This window comes from Numenius arquata, chromosome 1 (assembly GCF_964106895.1).
Source record: "Numenius arquata chromosome 1, bNumArq3.hap1.1, whole genome shotgun sequence".
Lineage (NCBI taxonomy): Eukaryota > Metazoa > Chordata > Aves > Charadriiformes > Scolopacidae > Numenius > Numenius arquata.
In genome coordinates, this window is record NC_133576.1 from 614,131 (window position 1) to 635,651 (window position 21,521).

General features: G+C 38.2%; 1 protein-coding gene across 1 annotated transcript in view; it reads left to right on the forward strand.

The window, feature by feature from the left end:
• Positions 1-21,301, forward strand: part of CRACR2A (calcium release activated channel regulator 2A) — a 76,023-nt gene extending 54,722 nt beyond the window's left edge. The window contains exons 10-18 of the mRNA XM_074151726.1: positions 1,595-1,640; positions 2,434-2,525; positions 3,924-4,251; positions 9,313-9,445; positions 11,876-11,957; positions 13,588-13,702; positions 14,858-14,959; positions 20,245-20,321; positions 21,211-21,301. Of these exons, the coding sequence (XP_074007827.1) occupies positions 1,595-1,640; positions 2,434-2,525; positions 3,924-4,251; positions 9,313-9,445; positions 11,876-11,957; positions 13,588-13,702; positions 14,858-14,959; positions 20,245-20,321; positions 21,211-21,301 (1,066 nt within the window). The remainder of the gene's footprint in view (positions 1-1,594; positions 1,641-2,433; positions 2,526-3,923; positions 4,252-9,312; positions 9,446-11,875; positions 11,958-13,587; positions 13,703-14,857; positions 14,960-20,244; positions 20,322-21,210) is intronic.
• The last annotated feature ends 220 nt before the right edge of the window (positions 21,302-21,521 follow it).

Below are 21,521 nucleotides of genomic sequence, written 5' to 3' on the forward strand. Positions count from 1 at the left end.
CCCACTCTGGCACACAGTAGAAGGCAGTAAGATGAAAGACTTGCTTTGTTTTGGCAATTCAGTATTGTAGGACAATCTCTGTTCCAAAAGTCAAGTGTAAAACAAAACAATGGTGAACTCTTCTGAGCTGGTTCTGTAGTAGATGCCTGACCACAGGAGACTTGAAGCTTACTAAAAGGCTCTGTTATTTCTCAAGTGATAGGGGTACAGCCAAAACAAAGATTCTTTCCCCAAATTGTTTATTTGTAAAATTATATCAAAATAGAGCTAGCTAAGTTTGTCTGTAACATTTCTGTATTGATAGACTTCAGAGTTTGGAGTTCACATAATTGTAACCCTCTTTTTAGTGTGCAGCAATGTTTTTGTTTGCTCAATGGTAAGTTTGCAAGGGCTATAGAGTGTACTTTCCTGTAGGCCTTCATTCACTGCATTGCCTTCAGGAGGCCTCATTTTAAAGTTACCTAAAAAGCTGCCACGCTTGAGGAAAGGCTCTTACTTTGCAGTGTGTTTCCCATAGGCCACTCCATGTGGTGTGATCTTGCCTGCTGCTGGTAATAGGGCCATAGATAGAAACGTCTGACAGCAGAGGTTGTTTCTGTTCACCAAGACTGTAATGGCTGCTCAGTCTTTTTTGTGGTCAGGCCAGCAATGGATGGAGACAATGAATGATGTACTAAGCAGTTGAGTTGTCAGAGCTGGCTGATCGCTTGGTGTCTCCACTCGACGTTTTCATCTCTTCTCTATAATGAATGGAAGGTGGATGTTTCCCTAGGGAGACTTTTCCATGGCAGCTACATCGGGTAGCTCTCAGAGGGGCATAACTGACCTTCACAGCTGTCACCAGTTGAATAGAGATGGTGTTCACAGAACCACAGAATCACAGAATCGTCATGGTTGGAAAGGTCCTCTGAGATCACCGAGTCCAACCATACACACACAAAAAAACCCTACAATCTCTGCCACTAGAGCGTGCCGCTAGAGCATGCCCTGAAGTGCCACATATACACGTTTCTTAAATACCTCCAGGGATGGCAACTCCACCACCTCCCTGGGCAGGCTGTTCCAGTGCCTGACCACTCTCTCAGTAAAGTCATTCTTCCTAATATCTAATCTAATCCTCCCCTGCTGCAACTTCAGAGCATTTCCTCTGGTCCTGTCATTATTCCCTGGGAAGAAGAGGCCAACACCCACCTCTCTACACCCTCCTTTCAGGAGGTTCATTACACCCTCTCCACATTAAGAAGTAATCTTTACTGTGAAAAGCTTTAAACATTCTAATTTAGAGTAAGTGAAGGCATATTGACCAGAACTGATTTCTATGTGTTAAGGCATTTGTTTTGATAAACTACAGAATGAGGGCCAGATGCCACCTTACTTTAATCAGCATAGCCCTACTGGAGATTCAATGGCCCAGATAGACAACTGGCTGTGGTGAGAATATAAATAAAGTACGATCAAGGGTGGAGATATGCCAAATTAAAGTGCATTTGTCTTGTCTGTTGTACTGGCAGTCTGTCTGTTAGTGCTGAGTAGAAAAGTCAGCAGTTCTAAATACTTGGCCTCAGTGTTTCTTTTATTTGTGTTCTCTTTGCAGGGAGAGGAACAAACATCTCAAAGATGAACGTGACATATTTTTACAGGTAAACAACTATTATTTTCAAACCTAGTGTTGAGCAAACACATATCAGAGCAACCCCAAAAGAAGGGGATCAGAAAGCTCTTCAGGAGACAGACGCTTGTGCTACTTAAATCTTGCCCCGTTCCTAATTTATATCATTTTTTTCTCACTTGGGAATAAGTTTGTTTGCTGAACAATTTTAGAGCTACATTTTTAGAATTATAAAATTGGAGCTATCTTGAGGGAGAGTAATATATTTTATAAGAAACTAAGGATGCAATCATGAGAGGACAAAATAACTTAAAAATTGAACGATCTATTCAGTCAAGAGTAGCTAATATCCTGAACTGTTTATACAACACTACAATATCTGAGTACCTGAATCAGTACATGAATACCTATCGGTACTGGGTAAGAGCAGATCACATTAAAATTTTACCCAGGCCCCGAAGAATTTCCAAAGGTACTCCGGCTTAAGTAGACTAAGGACACTTACTTCAAACTTGTTTGTGTTCTAGTTCCTACACGAAGCTACTAGTGTAAATTACCATACATCTATTGACTTCTTTTCATGGCATTATGCTATTTTATTGTGGTCTCCTTAGTTTACTAAGAAGATGAATTCTTTCAGAATCTGGAGTTTCCATGTTCTGATTGTTTATCAATCAGGAGTTTGAAACATTTATGCCTCTAGGATTTTTTTCTACATTTTTTTCTTTCATACTCATAGCATTATTTGAGCATTAGGAATGAAGGTAGTTAACCATAATGAACAATAGAAGTAAATTAGTAAGTAGTATTCTGTATTTCTGCAGAAATGCAAAACAAGTGTTCCAAAAGCCAGCTGGAAGCAGCGATCAGGGTCTGTCATTGGGAAATACATAGAGGGCAAGATGCTGCCTAATAGGTAAGAACTTTTCTTGTGTTCCCTGTTTGAGTACAATGAGGCTTATAGAAAGATGATGTGGAATGTTTTCTTTCTGATACCTTTAGACTTTTCAAAGCATGTATTTTTAAAGTATCTGTCACTATAAGGTTACTGTGCTTTTTAAGAAATTTGGAAATAAAGAGGCAAATTTTCACATAAAACAAGTGTACTTTCTGCAAAGGCAAGAGACTTCCCTGTTGTGGATGAGTATATGCTGGGAGGCAACAACAGCTTGCCCATCACCTTATGTTGATGTGGTACAATGTCCTTGGTAAGAGTATACCTTCTCCCGTCCCATGGTAGAGGGCAGCAGTCCTATTGTAAAGCATGGGATATGGAACTAGTAAAACATGGAAAATTTAATTCTCAAGAGTGTGGTTGTAAACTTGAAATCAACAGGAATAAGATCGTAATCTCAGTGAAATTCTAGCATGTTTTCTTTGAGACAAGAGGTGCTGGAAAGAAGACTAGTATTTCACTTTGAAATAGCAACTAAGACAATGTCCCTGCAGGCATGAGGTCATGAAGTGTATGCAGGGAAAACTTTCAGAGACGCAGGTTAGTTAAGTTCAGTACTGAGAAGCGGAGCATAATTGACAAAAACAATTAAGGCACAAAAAAATCATAGAAAAATTTAGGTGGGAAGGACCTCTGATGTCTCTAGTCCAATCTCCCGCTTAAACACGGATAACTCCAAAACTAGATAAGGTTGCTCAGGGCCTTGTTCAGTTGAGTTTTTGAACATCTGGATGGAGTTCCCAAAGCCTCTTTGGGCACCTGTTCCCTTGCTGCACCAGTCTTATGAAGAAATTTTGTTCACTGTATCAAGTCAGCATTTCTCTTATTGCAACTTGCACCTGTGGTCGTTGCACACATTTGAGAAGACTCTGGATCTATTTTATTTACACTCCCCCTTCTGTTGAATCCCCGCTTAGGCTTTTTTTTTCATCCACATTAAACAGAACCATCTCCCTCTTACCCGCTAAAGAGAGAATTAGATTACACATAGAAAGGGTTGGGGAGCTGTTTTATTCTTCCAGAATGGAGTGGGGAGGGGAGTAGGAAATCACGGTGGAGAAACTTACTTTAGCTATTCCATGAAATTAGGCTAATCTTATGTTTTGTATTTTGGTTCAGGTTTTCCCTGTAAGTTCTTAGCTTTCCCCATGATGCATATAATTATCAAGTGCACTATATATATACATACATGTTGTATGATGAGCTGACTTTTCAGTAGATGTTGAACTGAATCTACTATGTCTGCTGTGAGTAGTAAAAAACATGGGAGATTAAATTCAGTTACACTAGAATAAAACAATAGGAATAAGACGAGGTCCAGTGTATTTTTGTGAGGTACTTACATTTTTCTCTGTCTAGCCATTCATTTGAAGAAGATGATGTTTTCAGTAACTCAAAGAGAAGGAATTCTGCTGGACTGAATGGAATTCTCTCTGTAGAGCCTGATGCTGGAGCCACTGGAGGAATGCCTAAAGCATCGCATCTCCAAAGAATTATATCAATTGAGGAAGATCACCTACCCCAGCTTCTTGACAGGCTGGTTGATAAGCAGCTGAATAGATGGACTGAAGAAGATGAGAATACTTCTTGTGAGATGGAAATGGATAAGAAAGACACAGAACAATCAATGGAGCACTCACCATCATCTTCTAGAGAGCAGCCTGTAGGGAAGGAAACACTGTCAAATGTAAGGGGACAAAAGGGACCTCACCTTGAGTATTGTGTGCAGTTCTGGGCCCCAAAATTTAACAATTTAAATAGGATGAATGCTTCCTTGAATGTGTCCAGAGGAGGGTGACAAAGCTGGTGGAAGGGCTAGAAAGTATGTCCTATGAGGAGCAGCTGAGGACTCTGGGTTTGTCTAGTTTGGAGAAAAGGAGGCTGAGGGACAACCTCGTTGCTCTCTGCAGCTTCCTGAGGAGGGGAAGTGGAGAGGGAGGTGCTGATCTCTTCTCCCAGGTATCCAGTGATAGGACGCATGGGAATGGTTCAAAGCTGTGTCGGTGGAGAATCAGACTTGACACGAAGAAACATTTCTTTACTGAGAGGGTGGTCAAACACTGGAACAGGCTGCCTAGAGAGGTGGTCGATGCCTCATCCCTGACAGTGTTTATGAGACTTTTGGACAATGCCCTTAATAATTTGCTTTAACTTCTGGTCAGCCCTGAGTTGGTCAGGCAGTTGGATTAGATGATAGTTGTAGGTACCTTCCAACTGGAACTATTCTATTCTGTTCTATTCTATTGGACCTTGGAAAACATGAAATGGTGTTGAAGGGTAATGCATTATTCTTAGAATCTGAAATTATTTAGGTTTCGGTTTTTAAGTTAAAGCATGACAAATTAAGCCATTGTGTGAAGAGGGAGATGGAAATACACTGCAAGTAAATGTTGAGGGTGCAAAGAAGGGAAGCTCACCCTAAAGCATTGGTAACTGCAGACACTGTGTGTATATACTTAGGTCTGAAAGACTGTTTAGGAAAAGTGAAGTTAAGCCTTGTAATAGATGACACAAGAAGGTCCGCTGAAAAGTAGCAATGGTCTAAAAAAGAAGCAACTCTTTTTTTGAAAAGTTGGGGTTGTTTTTTTGTCAGAAGGTGACATTTCTCATATTCTGATTCTTTTGAGTCAGCTTTGGTAGATGTTACGCTTTCTGAGAAATAATAAGAGCAAATATCTTTAGTTTTTAATTATTTTTTGAGAAGACTTTTAATTAGTAAATTGAAATACAGATTTTTTTTTCAGCTCTAGCTTGTATGTGCATGTTAACAATAAATTCACCATGCAATAAGAGTCCTTAAAACAATGTGCTGGAAGCTACATTTCTTTGGAGTTTAAAGTCCTTCTTGCACTGCTATTGCTTCAGAACTAGCTGTGCTTGTTTTCTAATTTTAGTATCATTGTTAAGTATTACTCATTTTTAGATTCTTGAAGCACTTATTAAAAAGATTAAAGTATAGGGAAAATGGTTATACTTGGTCATAATTACACAGTTCTTTTAGAAGAAGCAAGCATATCTTAAAAATTATTATAGGATTATGCAATGATTACATAATAAATTCTAAGTGGTACATTTTAATAAAAAGTCTAGGGCACAGAACAGAGCTCCATCCTCGGACATGATTTAGCACAATGCATACTTTTTACTTGCTATGTGACTGATTTTGTGTCACGTTTTTGAAGTAAGGCATCACTGGACTTCAGGAGAGCAACATCCAGGTAGATCATCAGGTTCAGCTAGAACAAACGTGTCCTGCCTGCTCTCTTTCAGCAGTCATGCACCTTGAAAATACATTCTCTCAGCTGGGTAGGAACTGGGCATTCCCTCAGATCGTGTTTTCTAGAGTTTATTTTTTTTCCCAAAACCAGTTGAGAGCGAGCAGGGAGAGGAGAGAACAAATCACAATATATCTCTGCCTGGTTGTTGAAAACATCTTGTTTCAGTTTCTAAAGAAACATCATGAGGGTAAATAAGAAGTTCATTTCCAAAGGTCACTTATAACTTTTTTTTCCCCAAGAAGTGTCAGTGCATTAGCCCAGCCCTTAGGTTGGGTTAGCTTTTTGCTTGTTTTATAAAATTTAGTTTAAAAAGAACACAGCAGAACACTCCTTTCTGATAAACTGTCCATGTGGCACTGAAATATGTGCGTGGTCCTGCACGTTCCTCTTGGCCTGCTGACCAGGCCTACCAACGAGCATTTAGTTGATGGCATTCCGTTGCTTAAGGCAGTCACCAAACTGTGTAGGTGTCTGACCGCTGCCACTCTGTGTGAGTAGTGCTTTGTCTCCTTCCGTACGCCAGCTGTAGTCTGATGAATTTCTCATACAACTGTGCATTTCCTAAATGATAGCTCTTGGGATCACCGCATTTTGACCATGAGATTTAGACATCAGAAGTGATCTTGTCCTGTACAGTGCTGACACGCTGATTCCCCTTCCTGACAGCATGTCTGGGCTAGGAGGAGTGGTAAGTCTTTTTCTTGCATATAATCCTCAACTGGAGCTGAAGAACACTTCAGAAAAGATAACTCCCTGCTTGCTGCATCATGATGTATGAGCCTCAGGGCCATATCTCAACTAGACTATCTTCTGCCGCCAGTCTTTCTCTCCCCTCATGTTTTGCTGCACAAAGGATCTGCAGTGCAAAGGAATGTAGGATCTAGAAATACTTGTGCAAAGGAAGCAGAATGATTTCCCGCAGCTGTTACATATGTAGCTCACTCAGATAAGAAGTCCTGCCATTCTCTGTTTTACAATAGGAAGATGAAGGGTCTGAGACAACCTGTATTTTTCAATTCATCGGCATTTGTGTTCTTGTAGTCTGCATGGCTCTGTATTACTGCATTACATGATCTCATTGCTTACTGTACTGAACTCGGGCTCCTTGCTGCTATTCACCATACATTCACAGTCATTTAGCTGATAATCCTTTATGACCTACTGCATCTTTTAGGCGAGTAGAACCAATGTAAATTTTTTCTCCTTTTAGAAATGAACAAGTCCATTTCCATCCTATGGAAGATGACTTCTGAAAGTCTCTAAGAATTTGCAGCAGTACATGAGGCCAGCAACTGCTCTTTTGTTAACAGTCAGGTTGAGCATTTTTCTGAGTGTCTATGAAGATGAAGCTGCCGTTAGCATAAGCAGAAATATGATTGGGGAAACACCTGAAGGAACCATAATGGAAATTAAAGCAAGCTTTTCTTTTCAAAACCTCTGCCTTAGATGCAGCTCCTCTCCCCTCTGTTCTTTCAATATGGAATATGAACCATTATGTTTATACCTGCCATCTTCCACATTTGTGTTAAATTGCACAAAAGATAGTTATGTTATTTGACGTGGGTACTATTTATATGAAGACTGCTTGAAAGACACATCTAGGGAAGACTTTTTCGGACTACATTGTAAGCTAAAGTAAATTTATATCCCGCCGCTATTCCATAATCCCATCAGCACTTTGTTGAAGCAGACTATGAAGTAGCTCATCCCCTAGTATGTATCCCCTAGTGTTCAGATGCAGCTTTAGAATCAAGTTTGATTATTAAGGTTATTTTCATAAATGGACTTGATACATCTCAATGAAAAATGACTGCCTGTTATGCTGGGAATTGAGCTGAAGGCCTCTGGTGTCTTTGAGTGCTACTGAGGTGTATATGACCACTAGGGACAAGGTATTTCAGGTCATATACTCCGTGTATTTACTTAGTGTTCTCAGAAGCACTGTGAAAATGGTGCCAAGCTGATGATTGTATGTTAACTTGTTTTATTTCCTAGAGCATACAGACTAATAAGCTGGGAATGTTTTTCAGCAGAACTGAAAATGTGCTTTGTATTGATGTTTGGGTATTACTAGCAGCCTATAGTTGCAGTGGAGTTTGCAACTATAGTTGCATTTGGGATTTTAATAGAAAAAGAGAAGTGAACAACGAGATGAGAAATCTCTGTATAGTTGTAATGGGCTATTAGCCCAGCTCACAAAAGAGAGAGAAATTTTTGTCCCCAAAATTTACAGCAGTGAATGAATTTTTTTTCATACTAAGGAATACAGTTTTGGTTAGGTTATTTTTTCCCTTCATTAAGTGCAGCTCTGTATTGTTTCTGTTTCTTTCTGTAAGGCTTCAATATATTTGTAGAAAACATTTGCAAGGTCAGACTTCAATGTCCCATTCAAAGGTCTGTCACGCAGTAAGTTCAGTTATGATGTCTTCTTGAAGTCAGCAGTCTCAGGGATTTCGTACCTCAAATGCCTGGTAGAGGCCCTCGCCTCCCCTCCCTTCTCCTCCCCTCCCCTTTCCCTCCTCACAACCCCTGGCCCCACAAACTAATGCCAGGAGCATCCATGATCTTGCTCCCCTTCTGCAGCATTAAGAACAAACTCACTATCTCCCTCTTCCTCCCCCGACCTTTGCACAAAATAGAAGAGGCCAGCTAGGGCACCCCCTGCACACCAGCTGGTGCTACAGTGTTCTTCCATAAGCAAGTCCTGAGCTATGTACAGGTCCTAAGTCCTGAGGTCTTAGGAATAATGACCTACTTGACAGAGGATATAAATATTCTCTCCATCATACACTTAGCGTAGCCTGCAGTAAACAGGGCATGGATTGGCAGAACAAACTGTTCTTCTTTCTGCTTAAAAAATGAGTGACAGAAAGATAGCTGGATGTTTACAGCCTGATTAACTGGGTCTAATTCTCTGTCTCTTTTCCCCATGCTTCTGCCTGTAATGTCACACAGATGAAGAATGCAGTAGTTCTATGGAAACTCTTGGCTCCACGGTAGTAGCAGAGAGAATTTGGTGATAGATGGTATAAGCCAAAAAATTGTGACTTTGCTTCTGTTATCTAGGTGAAGATACGCTGTTTCCTCATTGTCATTGGTACAGGATGAACTGACTGAGCAGAGCTGTGTGAAGCTGTATGGGTTTTGATTTGCAGGGATGAACATAAACTGTTTTCTTTTGGGAATTTAGTGCATTTTTCAATGCAGTCTTATGTCAAGGTTTGTATTCAGTGCACTTCCAGAGCTCAGTCCAAATCACTGCATTTCAAATTATTTGGAATGATGCATGGCAGACATTTGAAATGCTGAGTTATTTTAAGAAACAGAATATTGCTTAATGAGTAATGGAGAACGTGATAGGATAAAATACCTTCTTCTCTCCATCTCAGTTAGCCTTCAAGACATGACAAATTGGAGAGGCGACAGGATTTATAGAACCATTGGAGACTAATGTTTATTTTTACTTGAAGGAGGAGAGAATAAACTCTGTCCTGGACCACTTATTCAAGATTATTTTTGTGGGCAATTCGAGTGTTGGAAAGACTTCATTCTTAAGGCGATTTTGTGAAGATCGTTTTTTCCCAGGCACAGCTGCTACTGTAGGTAAGTTTAAGAAAAATTATTACTATTATTATTATTTTTGTTCCAACAGTGCTTAGCGGCTTCTACTGAGATCAGATCCTGTGTTATAAAACAGAAACATACAGATGTTGTAAAAGCCATTATCCAAAAGGAGAGTAGGACATGCAAAGTGAGTTCTCCTAGACTGAGAGGCAGATAATTGGTGGAGAGGTTTCAGAGTAGATTCCATACTGAAATCCTGGCATAAATAAATAAATCAGAAAAATCGTATTGATTTCAGTGAAGCTGGAATTTCCTTATAGATCTCACCGTTCTGAAACTGATATCCTGTCTTCTGGACTGCACTGTACTAACCATCCCACCTCCATACCCCATCTCTATCTCTCTAAGTAACCTGATTTTGTTTTAAAGAGAAAATAGAGTATTTGAATTACATTTGAATATTTAGCATTATACTAAGCACCAAAGAAATATGTTGGAACTGTGTTTTCAAAGCCAAACATTTCAAAACCTATATTGTACTTACATTACCTGTAGTTGTAAACCAAACTTTCAAAAGTCAGACACATAGTCAAGGTACAAAAACTAAGTATGCAACTCAACTCAGTATGCAATACAGTTGAGTTACTGTAATTGACTGGATTCATTGTACTTGGTCTGTATTTAGGCCTTACTTATTCTGCAGCATATATGAAAAAAAACTTGTTCACAATAAAAGGTATTTAAATTAATGGATTTGTCTTGAATTTGTGACAATCTAAAAACATTCAGGTGAGCGCTTGCTGTAGCTCCCTTGACTTGCAGGGTAGATAAAGACACCCAAGTTTAAATTTCTACTGATATGTTGAGTTCACATTAGAGTCAAGGAACATCTAAGATATAGGGATTTAAATTAATTTTGGCACTATAAGGTATTTCACCTGGCTTTCGGCTGCTGCTTTGGAATAGAGCAGGTCTCCTGGGTGGCCTGCCAGAAACATACATTTTGAATGCCAAATGGCATCTCCGGTAGCACTAGGTGTCTGTGACCAAACAGCTGAATTCTACGCCACCATCCTTTCCGAATCGGTCCAGCCAGAAGAGCTTAGGGACCAATTAATCTGACCCTTGATGCCTGCTTCAGGGTGAGCTTAGTAATTTCCTGGACACCTAGCTCTTCATTGACTAGATCTTCATTAACTGTAATGGGAGCTTAGACACCTATATGCAATTGTCTGCATTTAAGAATCTGGTGCTATGTCCTATCCATATTGTCTTGTAAATGGCTGATAACGCTTCTCTAGACTTTGGGATCTTACACAGTGTATTAAATTGCCTGGAGCTTTCAGAGGAAAAGCACAGGAATGCGTCTGACCTTTTCATCTTTTGGTTGGTTGTCCAGTGTTCTTGCAAATGCAATGGCAAGAAAGTATTTGTCGTAGCTCTGATTTAGTCTTCACATCAATGAGTTTCACAGGTGTGGATTATGGCTGGCAAGATACAGACACTTGAAAAGTCAAGTGAACAACCTGAGAGAAGAGCATTATTGAATTTCTACAGACTAGCTCCAATTTCTTTCCTTGAGATATAAGCAATGGATATATCCTCCATCCAGATTTCTTAATTGCCCATTGAAGGAACGTGGTTGTGGATGCTTCTTCATTAATGCCAGTGGTAAAAATCCCATTGATGTGGAAGAAATTGCTGATGACCTACTGAGGTTGCTTCCAACCTGAATTATTCTATGATTGTGTGTAATACAAGAAGATGCAGGTTGTTATTAGCAGGCGGCAGTGGCTGATTAAAATTTAAGATTAATTACTATTATAAATATCCAGAAGATACTTATATCATCACAGGTTAGGGGAATTGGGAGAGGATTAATTTAAAAGTTTAGATAAATTAATTTTTGTCTCACTGCCATTTAGCCACATAAAAATTAGGGAACTAGCCTAAAAGTAGTCAGTTCATCATCTATATTCTGAAGAGGTGAGGAGATTCTCCACATATTCAGTCCATTTATCTTCAGCATTTATCGTAGGTTCCAGTGTCCCCTTAGTGTGGTGCCTTGTGTTTTTTCACGAACTGTAGAAGGTGCCTATGTGGCTAGCTCAGACTAAACACTGAAATTTCATACAACTGAAGTTATACAGCATGAATTGCAGGCTAAATGGCTTAGACTGCTGTGGACTGTCAAATGGACCCTTGACTCGTGTCCTGATTTGGAAAGTTACTTATTTTACAGCTTTTACAAAATTCAACTACTCTGTTAACATTCAGTATTTTATTACTGAAGAATTTCTGGCAAATGAAAGCTCTTGTTTTTCTCTGATAGTTAGAGACTATGGACATAATTTTTAATGTAGCATCTATCTTGATCACTTGCTGGAATTGATGCTATTTGCTGGATCAGGCTTTCAAGGATCAAACTGAGCATATAAAGAGACATCGTACCTTCTATTTCTGTTACAGGTGTGGATTACAATGTGAAAACCATCACAGTAGATAATACCCAGGTAGCCCTGCAACTCTGGGACACTGCTGGCCAGGAACGGTGAGAAACATTCTGTTTTGGTTTAAACATAGTAGTCAGCTAAGCACCACACAGCTGTTTGCTCACTCACCCGTCCCCAGTAGGATGGGGGAGAGAATCAGACAGGTGAAAGTGAGAAAACTCGGTTGAAGTAAAGACAGCTTATTATAATTAAAAAAAACCAAACAAACAAAACCAAACCACAAAACCCACCACCACCAAAAAAAACCCCAGTTGCTCACCACCAGCCAATTGATGCCCAGCCAGTCCCTGAGCAACTGCAACCTTGGCCAACCTCTCTTCTTCTTCCCCCTGCACTTCTGTTGCTGACCACAACATCATACGGTATGTAATATCCCTTTGGTCAGTTGGGGTCAGCTGTCCCAGCTGTGTTGCCTCCCAACTTCTTGTACACCCCTGTGTACTCACTGGGAGAGCAGTCCAAGAAGCAGAAAATGTCTTGATGCTGTGTAAACACTGCTGAGCAGTAACTAAAATGGTGTGCTACCAACACTGTTTTCATCACAAATCCAGAACATAGCCCCTGTACAATCTAGTACAATCAAATTTAACTCTATGCCAGTCAAACCCAGTACAGATTCTAAGGTTTTGTTCCTTGAATCATCTGTTTGAAGATTAGTAAGCATGGACCTAATCACGCTTCTTGGAAGAGAAACAAATATAGGAGTATTCCTAATATAGCCGGTGAATTCATAGTTTAGATCTTTGCCTAGCAGGAATAATGTGCTAATTTGGTGGTAAATCTCCACTGAAAAACTGCCAATCTGTAAAAGAGATTCTTATTAAAGCTCTTAAAAGGCATGCAGTATCTTTAGGAAGAAGGCTGATTTTAAAATGTACCTAGAATTGTTTCTATAGCAGAAAATACCTTAATAGTTTAAAAAGTTTAAAAAAATAAGTTTCACCAAAACAATCCCATTGTAGTTAGAGATCCCCAAGTTTTTATAAGTTTTCAGTGGTAATTTCCTTCCCCATTGCCACCTATTGTGTAGTTTTATATTACTAGAAGCAAGGATGATTATAATGATCTGTTTTCTACAAGAAGCTTGGGAAAAAAAGCCCCAAATGGAAATCTAGCTAGATTTAGGCAGAATAATTTGTCAGGAGGAAATTTCTGCTCCAAGTTTAAAATTAAAGAGGATGGGAGAAGGTGAGATATGCAGCTGATTATCCAGACTAACCCAGAATCAATTAAAGAAGGCAGAGAAGAACTTTTCCAAACACTTTCTTTCAAAAAATATTTTTTTGCAAAGAATTTATTTGCTGTTGCAGTAATTTGTGGTAGTAGTGTATTCTGTGAATCTTTTGCTGAATGTGAAAAAGGGTCTGATGATTCAGGAACAATGGGATTGCTTACTACAATTTGTAATAAGCCTCACCTTTCAAATGGAATCTGCAGTGAAGATCAGTATTACAGCTTCTCCCTTGTCTATTTTATGGAATTTTAGAATACATATATAAACCAAATTAACAAGGGTTTAATCCTTACTAAGACTCGATGATTAGAAGAAACCATTTGGCAACATCTTCCTTTGTAGGGGCGGCAGGGGGATACTACTATAAAATTTTACTTATATTGTCAGATTGCTGCTTCTGTTGAAGAGAGCTATAAACAGGTTCTTACTTGTAGGTACCGAAGTATTACCAAGCAGTTTTTCAGAAAAGCTGATGGTGTAATTGTCATGTATGATGTAACAGCAAAAGACACATTCACAGCTGTCAAGCAGTGGCTGATAAGCATCGAGGTAATATGACATAACTTTGAATCTAAACTCTGCTGTCATTATTTTCTACCTTCTTCTGGACAGGGAGCGTTAGCAGAGTGAAGTACAGACAGCAGCACGCTTCTTGTGTTGTCACAACTACATTTTTGTTTGTGATTTTGGTCTGCAGTTCCAGTTCCCAATAAAGCTGTTTTTAGAATCTCTGCGCCTATGAAAATAATCACAGTTCCAAGGTTTTAAGGACTTAAAATGAGCGGTGGGGAAAGCCCAGCATGGAGTCCTCTGATTTCTTATAAAGGTTATCTAGCTGATTGGATCACCACTAGCACTGGGAGATGCTTTGCATCAGTTATGATGGTCTGATGATGTGTTCTAGTATAATATACTCTGTTTTCCGTAGTGGCCAATAGGTGACTTTGCAAGTTGAAATAAGGACTCATTCATTCAAATGTTTCCAAACAAGTATAGTTATTCCTCATCTGAGTAGCTCCACTGAAGTAATAGTAGCATGCATTTTGTAAGAACAGGCCCTTATTAAATATATGATCTTAACAAATCAGTGATTGTTATAATTGAGTATGGTAAAAGTGGAGAATTCCAGGTTTTGATCCAGAAAAATAAAATATTGATGTCAAAGTCTTTTTCCAAACTGTAATAGTTCACTCATCTTTACTGAATAATTTCGTTTACTACAAACCATTGCTAAGTTGAAGACAGAAGGTCAAGTCCATTTACTGCTGCAGCATTCAGCCTACATTTCAGAACAAATTTTGTTTCATGCCTATTCTATGTATTTTTGGGGCCTATTCTTTGTATCTCTCCACTACTTTATGTAATTTATCTGGCATGATTGTACCCAGATGTTGTCATTATTTTCCTGTCCATATAATTAGAAAAGCAATGGCCATAAACATGCAATGTAAGAGCCTGTGTAGCATGGTAGTTTTCTCTTCCATTTTAATATCGAGTATGATGAAATTCTGTGCTTTTATTAAATGCCGAGTTAGTGCAATCTCTAGCATTCTGTCTTTTTCATGTCTTTTATCCAACTTCAATTCCTGACATGTTTGTGATGTCTTAAATGTCTTGTAGTGTGACATTTGTTAGTTTTTATCCTCTTGATCTGTGATTTTTTAAATGCGGTGCCTTGGTTGATATTTATTCTTTGTTCTGCAGGAGACAGCTGGGGAGAATGTACCTGTGCTTTTGTTGGGTAATAAAACTGATAATGAGAAGGAACGTGAGGTCCCTATGGGAATGGGAGAGCATCTTGCTAAGGTACTATACTTAGAGGGAAACCCCTCACAAAACTTGAAGGTTAAGGGTTTAAAATGGAGTTTGAGTATGTCTAAATTCATAGAAACACAGATTAATTTTAATCAGACAAGTATTTTTAAGGATTAGGAACCCCGATGCACTCATCAGTTCATCAGTGATGATGAACTCATCATTGATGAACTCATGATGATCATTGATGAACTCATCAGTGATGATCACTCATCAGTGATGCAAGTGCTGATAATTATAGTAGTTATAAAACTGTCTAGATGGAAATAAAAACAAAAAGTAAGTGGTGGAAAAAATATTTGAGAATTCACTCTCACTGTCTCTCTCTCTCCCCTCTTTCTCTTTTTCTTTGTTCTCTCTTTCTATTTTTTCCTCCCTTTTCCTCTCTCTTTTTTCTTTCTTGTCTCTGTGGATGGGTTCTTAACAGAGAACTAATTTGGAGATTTTTTCCCCCTCCTACCTCTTGTAAAACCACAGAAGACCATCTGTTACTCCTATGATAGGAGTAGAAAATATGTTTACTTTTAGTAACTTTCTATCAAGGAGATAAATAGAGTTAACAGTCTGCATCTACCAGAGCACTGGTGATCCATGGGCCATAATTTTAAGCATTAAGGGACTGCAAATAGCAGACACTTCTTTATATTCCTATGTACCATCCCCATAATTTTTAATTTTGAATCTCTCTATACGATGCATATAGTTTGAACACCAATGCCTCCAGAATATTCATTTGTTTAGAAATAAGTCATCCCAATATTCCTGAGAAATTAACTGAGTTGGTAGGAATTTACCTAAATTAAACGATGTGCTGGGTTTCATGTACGTACTAGTTTCTCCTTTGAAAATAGATTTACAGCTCTGCTTGCTGGTAACAAAAAAGGATATTTTCAAAATTTGAAATGCATCTGAATTGTTCTTGGTTTATAGGGAAGATTGCTGCTAGGCACCTCTCTATAACTGAAAGAGTTAGGGCCAGGTCTCTTTTTATCTTGATGATTCATATAGCCTTTTACAAGCATACCTCTGTATTCAGGTTTGTGTCCATTATTTTGTTTTTGCAGGTGAGCAATATCAGTCTTGAACTTCCTCCCTCAAAGGTTCTCCCTTTCGGAAATTTGCTTTATTTTCCTGTATGCGTGGAAATGCAGATAGTTTTGAGAGCCTGGAGGAGGGACTCCAGGATGTAACACTGAATCCTCCTGTGAAAAAAAAAAATTATGCATAAATGCTAAATGGACAGAGTAGGTGTCTTAGGTGTCATTTAGCTCTCTTGAAAAATTGTACTAGTAAACCAAAGATGAATCATTCTAATATATAGAACTCACAGCCCACCCAGGCTATTAGTCCTAACGTGTCATGCAAGAAAATAAAATGTTTTGCATAAGTAAAACAAAGAGAGTTGTCAAATCAAAGATGGTTATAATCAAATGAATGGATCTGAGTGACTCATTTGAATGTTTGAGAGCGCTGCCTGAGGTAGCTAAGGGAAAGAATGATTAATGACAATGGATTAGCTGAAAAGCCCCATAGATATAATTGGATTATAACAATTTGCTTGCTGAGCTAATAATAATCATGAATTTTAATGAAATATTAATTCTTGCTAAATAGTCATGTTATTCCTATGAAACCACATACCACTGTCACTATTCATGAATGTAATTGAATCACTCATTTTGTGAATAATCCAATGAATTATTCACAAATGACCCAAAATACATGGGACTAGATTCTGATCTGATTCAAATAGGTATAGCCATATTTGGTGAAAACAGCCCTGAACCTGTGCTCATCAGACAACGAACCAGGTTAGCCTGTTGACCCTGAAGTCCAGTTTTTATGGACTGTTTCAAGGCTTCACAGAATGGGATTGGTTTTTCCTAGTTTTTTCTATAGACAGAACGGAATGTGTGCTTTCAGAGGGCATTCCAGCCCAGTTCTGTTAACTCTTGCTTTGTTTCAGTCCCAAAACTTGCAAGTCAGCATACTACAAATTTGGTCAGAAACCCAAGGGCTCCCATTATAGTGCATGTGACACATAACTTCTTTGCAAGGCAGGCAGCACACTTCATTATTAAAAGGAAGAACGACAGCCCGAAGGGAGTCCTTTCAATTACTTGTCATTTTAGAAGACTGGTAGTTGCTGTGTGTGTGGGATACGTGGGGAAAGGGGGAATAGGTTGTGGGTAGTGATTCTGGAAGGCATCATAAGGAACAACAAGGCACTGGTGATCCATGGGCCATAATTTTAAGCATTAAGGGACTGCAAATAGCAGACACTTCTTTATATTCCTATGTACCATCCCCATAATTTTTAATTTTGAATCTCTCTATACGATGCATATAGTTTGAACACCAATGCCTCCAGAATATTCATTTGTTTAGAAATAAGTCATCCCAATATTCCTGAGAAATTAACTGAGTTGGTAGGAATTTACCTAAATCAAACGATGTGCTGGGTTTCATGTATATACTTGTTTCTCCTTTGAAAATAGATTTACATAGAAAATAGATTTAAATAGTGATGAAGCTGATCTGTAGTTGGATGAATTAGAATTTTGCAGTTTTGACTTTGCAGGGAGAAACAGCAGACACAAACCAAAATGGTCACGTGCAGTACAAGAATGACCTGATAGAAAAAATCTAAAACTCTCTTGATAGAGCTACTGAGAGTATAAAGAAAAAGAGAGAGAAAGAAAATAGAAAAGAGAAGAAAAGAAAAGAGAAGAAAAAGGAGTCCATTTGACTAATTTGCTAAACTCCATTTAGCAAATTTCTGCTTAGCTTAGCTTGATCCACTGATCGAGAGTTCATATGAGCACAATATGGAGAGTATTCAGATCATATTGTGAGCATCCAGGAGCAGCAGATGTTCTATTTGAGTGGATTAGTGTAACCACTGCCAGTTATTTAAATAAGATGGCTTATGACATAAGGTGCTGCTCAGGCATTCCGGCAGCATGATTTTATTTTGGCCCTGCACAGACTTCCTGAATGATCTTAAATGGGTCAATAAATCCATTATTTCTGTTCCTCAACTCTGAAATAAGATAATAATGCCTTTGCCTGCCTTGACTTTGCATACTATGTAGGCTTCATGGGATGAGGACTGTTACTGTGTGTTCACACAGTGTCTCCTTTATCAACCTGTCACTGCCATTGTTATACAAATACTGCTAATGAGGGAGCTATTCGAGCTATTCTTCTCAGAGTGATACTACTTCACAGGACAGAAATTGCCCAGCTCCCTCTGGTAATCATATTTTCCTCCCTGTTCTTTAGATGTCTGCTGATTTGTATGTAACTTCTTAAAATGAAGTAACTGCCAGTGGTATTCAGGTTCAATAGCTAATTCCTGGGTAGAGATGGGTGGCATTTCTTGGCTTATTATATGTGTCCTGCTTTCTGCTACTTTGTTCTCATTGTGTATTCTATCAACTAAAATTTCCTCCCTGATTCAAAGGAATGACACTTTGTATTTCCAGGTTAACTCATCCTGCAGAGAAGGAACTGTTTGCCAGACTGACAGAAATAAGTAATTAATATCAATTGAGTTTAAATTGTTATATTTCAACAATAAGAATTTGTCCTATCCCTGGAATTTGTTGAAAAATCCATTCAGATTCGTGCCAGCATAAATGATGTCATCACTGAGAGTTTACCTCTAGTGAAATTCTGTTGTATGTGGAGAAGATTCAGTAGTATCACTCTTTGACTGATATAAAATAACTAGATACTGATCATAGTAGGTTTTCTATTAGAGTTCTGATCAGCCCAGTAGAAGAGTGTAAATTTATTTCAAACTTCTGTTTGCATATCTAGTGAGAAATTTGAACTGGGTAAAATTCATCTTAATTCTAAGTAAAGCAAGAGAATCATAGGGTTACATAATTGTAAATATCCATTCAACAGTGACTGATTTCTTCCCTTCTCTGCTCTTCTGTGCTTATCCGGCCACCCAGAAACTCCTGCAAGTGGTTCAATCCTAATGCTCACTAGAACAAACCATATAACCAACATATGCAAAACTGGCATTTGATAATATTGAAGTATTTTTTTAGACCTGCTAAAATAAACTACCATATTTATGAAACTTCTTTTCTCCCATTTTTGTCTCTGAAATTTCATGAAGGTGATAAAAATTTCAGAAAGCTGTGCAATTTTGGAAGCATGGTATATTTAAAAGAACAAAACTAAACAAAAACAAAAACCAAACCCAAACCAAAACTGAAATATCTGGTCATTTTTAGTACATTTAAAGTACAAACTCAGTAACCACACTTAATAGCAAACAAATGAAAATACGCAGACGTGTGATTGTAATTTCCTAAGATACTGACTTATTTGAATTTTAAGCCACTGTCATGAATAGCAATAAGACACATAGAAAAGTGGAAAGTGAACAGAAAGTTGAAATCTGGATGGGTAAAAGGGCAAGTGGTAATACCACAGAGGCAATGTAGGTGAGCTTCAATGTAATATCTTGTGAAAGTAGTCAGATGTCTATTTTGGAGAGAATAATCTGTCGTTCCCTCTCAAACTTCTTTTGCCATCATAGCTGCCAGGTCAGGCTTTTCTGCAGATGATCTCTTGCATTTATTGTGATAAGGCTTCAGCTGAAGTGCTGACAATATCTTCAGGACTTGGTCATTTCTCCATTGTTCTCAATTGCAAAGCTCCCAGGGGCTAAAAACCCAAAGGTGCAGGCTGACTGCAGAAGAAGATGCAGAAAAATTTCACAAGTACAAAAAATGAAATAGAATTAAATTGTTGTTGTTTTTTGCTGAGGCTTTTAACTGGTCATTTGCTGGAAAACATTGGTGTCTCAAACTGTTGAATACAGAAACACTGCTGCTGAAGCTTTCCAAGACTTAAAAAAAAAAAAAAAAGTCACTGGAATTATGTTCACTTGCTTTCTCAAGAATTTAGTGATGTACTGATTGCTTCATCGTCACAAGGAAAGTTCAGAAGACTTCAGTAACTTATAAGATATGTTTGCATTTAGGCCTTTGAGAGGTCAAGTTCTTCCAGCAAAAGCCATTGTATTGAACAAATTCCTGTTAAGAAAGACATAGTTGTTGTTTTGGAAGCACACTTGGACTTCTTTTCTTCTGTTGCTTTTTATTGTTAGCTCTAGAATTAAATCCTAATTTTTCTTAAGAGGTTCTATTTCTTTATATTCTTTATATTTCAGTGTATCTGTGTTGCTTTTTTAAAGCTAGAGTGAGATACTGTGCGAAATTAATTGAAATTGTCTTTCTGTTTGATTCTAGGATTACAATTTAATTTTCTATGAATGCAGTGCATATTCTGGCTACAATACCAAAAAGCCTGTGATTCACTTAGCTAGGTAAGAAGAAAACACAATCTATGCATTCTATATGTGCCTGACTTCCCTGTCACTGATGACAGAGTGAATTCTGTTTGTTAAATTAGTTTGATAAGAACTTACCATCATGAAATATTTGTTCCTTTTAAACTTGTCTATAGCTTGACACTGTTGCTCCAACTGAGCAGTTGCTTCAGGTTTGTAGAGTCTGGTGTAAGCTAGTAAAGCTCTGTGTAGACCCAGAAACACCTGAACTGTTGCTAGGAAAGCTGAGGTCCTGGGATGTTGTGATAGTTTTTGCAGGAAGTTCTTGGAGGCTTGGAGAAATATGTTTGGAAATGGATGCTGCCGAGTCCTTGCAGCAGAACATTGGATGTGCTTCTTTCTTCCCTTTGCTCATTACAGCTCAAATTCTGCTGTCTACCTGGGGGCTGCGAGAGAGGGAGAGTTGGATTTTTTTAAGCTATATAAAGGCTAGGGGTAAAAATACAGGTAAATCTATTCCCTCTGAACTACTTACAGAGGTGGAAGCACTGGTAATGAATTGGCAGATATTGTTGCTACAGTTAGTGAGATGTTGTGAATTTTAAGTGTTTGATAAATGTCTAGGTAGCAAGATGTGATTTTGTTTTTCTCTAGCCTCAAAATAACAAATGAAAGTTGCTGTTTTGAGTCTCTGTAATAAACAATAAATGCTAACAATTGGCACCAACTACATTTTTCTAACTGCATGAACAAAGGTGATTGTGATGGAGCAACCATAATTGTACTTTTTTTTGTTGTTCTATAGTTCATAAAATTCTGTCATTTTCTGTTAATCTCTGGACAATTTTACAGGCATTGGGGAAATGTTTTTTGTCTTATGGGTGTTATTGACTTTTTTTCTCAAAAATATTGTTTCTTTCTCCAGGATTTTAAAGGAACGTGAAGATAAAATGAAAGAGAAAACCATTGAACTTCATTCTGATATGAATAAAAAGTCTTGCTGTGTCAGGACATAAAATGCTGGGGCATGTTTAGACAAATGTCCTACATTTGTACAACACTACATGGCACCATCACGTTTACATTATCGTCCAAATTTTTCTTCTGCTGTATTCTGCGTATAGGTGTAAGTGAGCCTTAAAATCCTTGTATGCTCTGATCTTCACTTTTACAAATATTGTCTTTAGTTAATTGACAATATTTGGCACAATAGAAGTCTTTTATTCTGGTTGATGC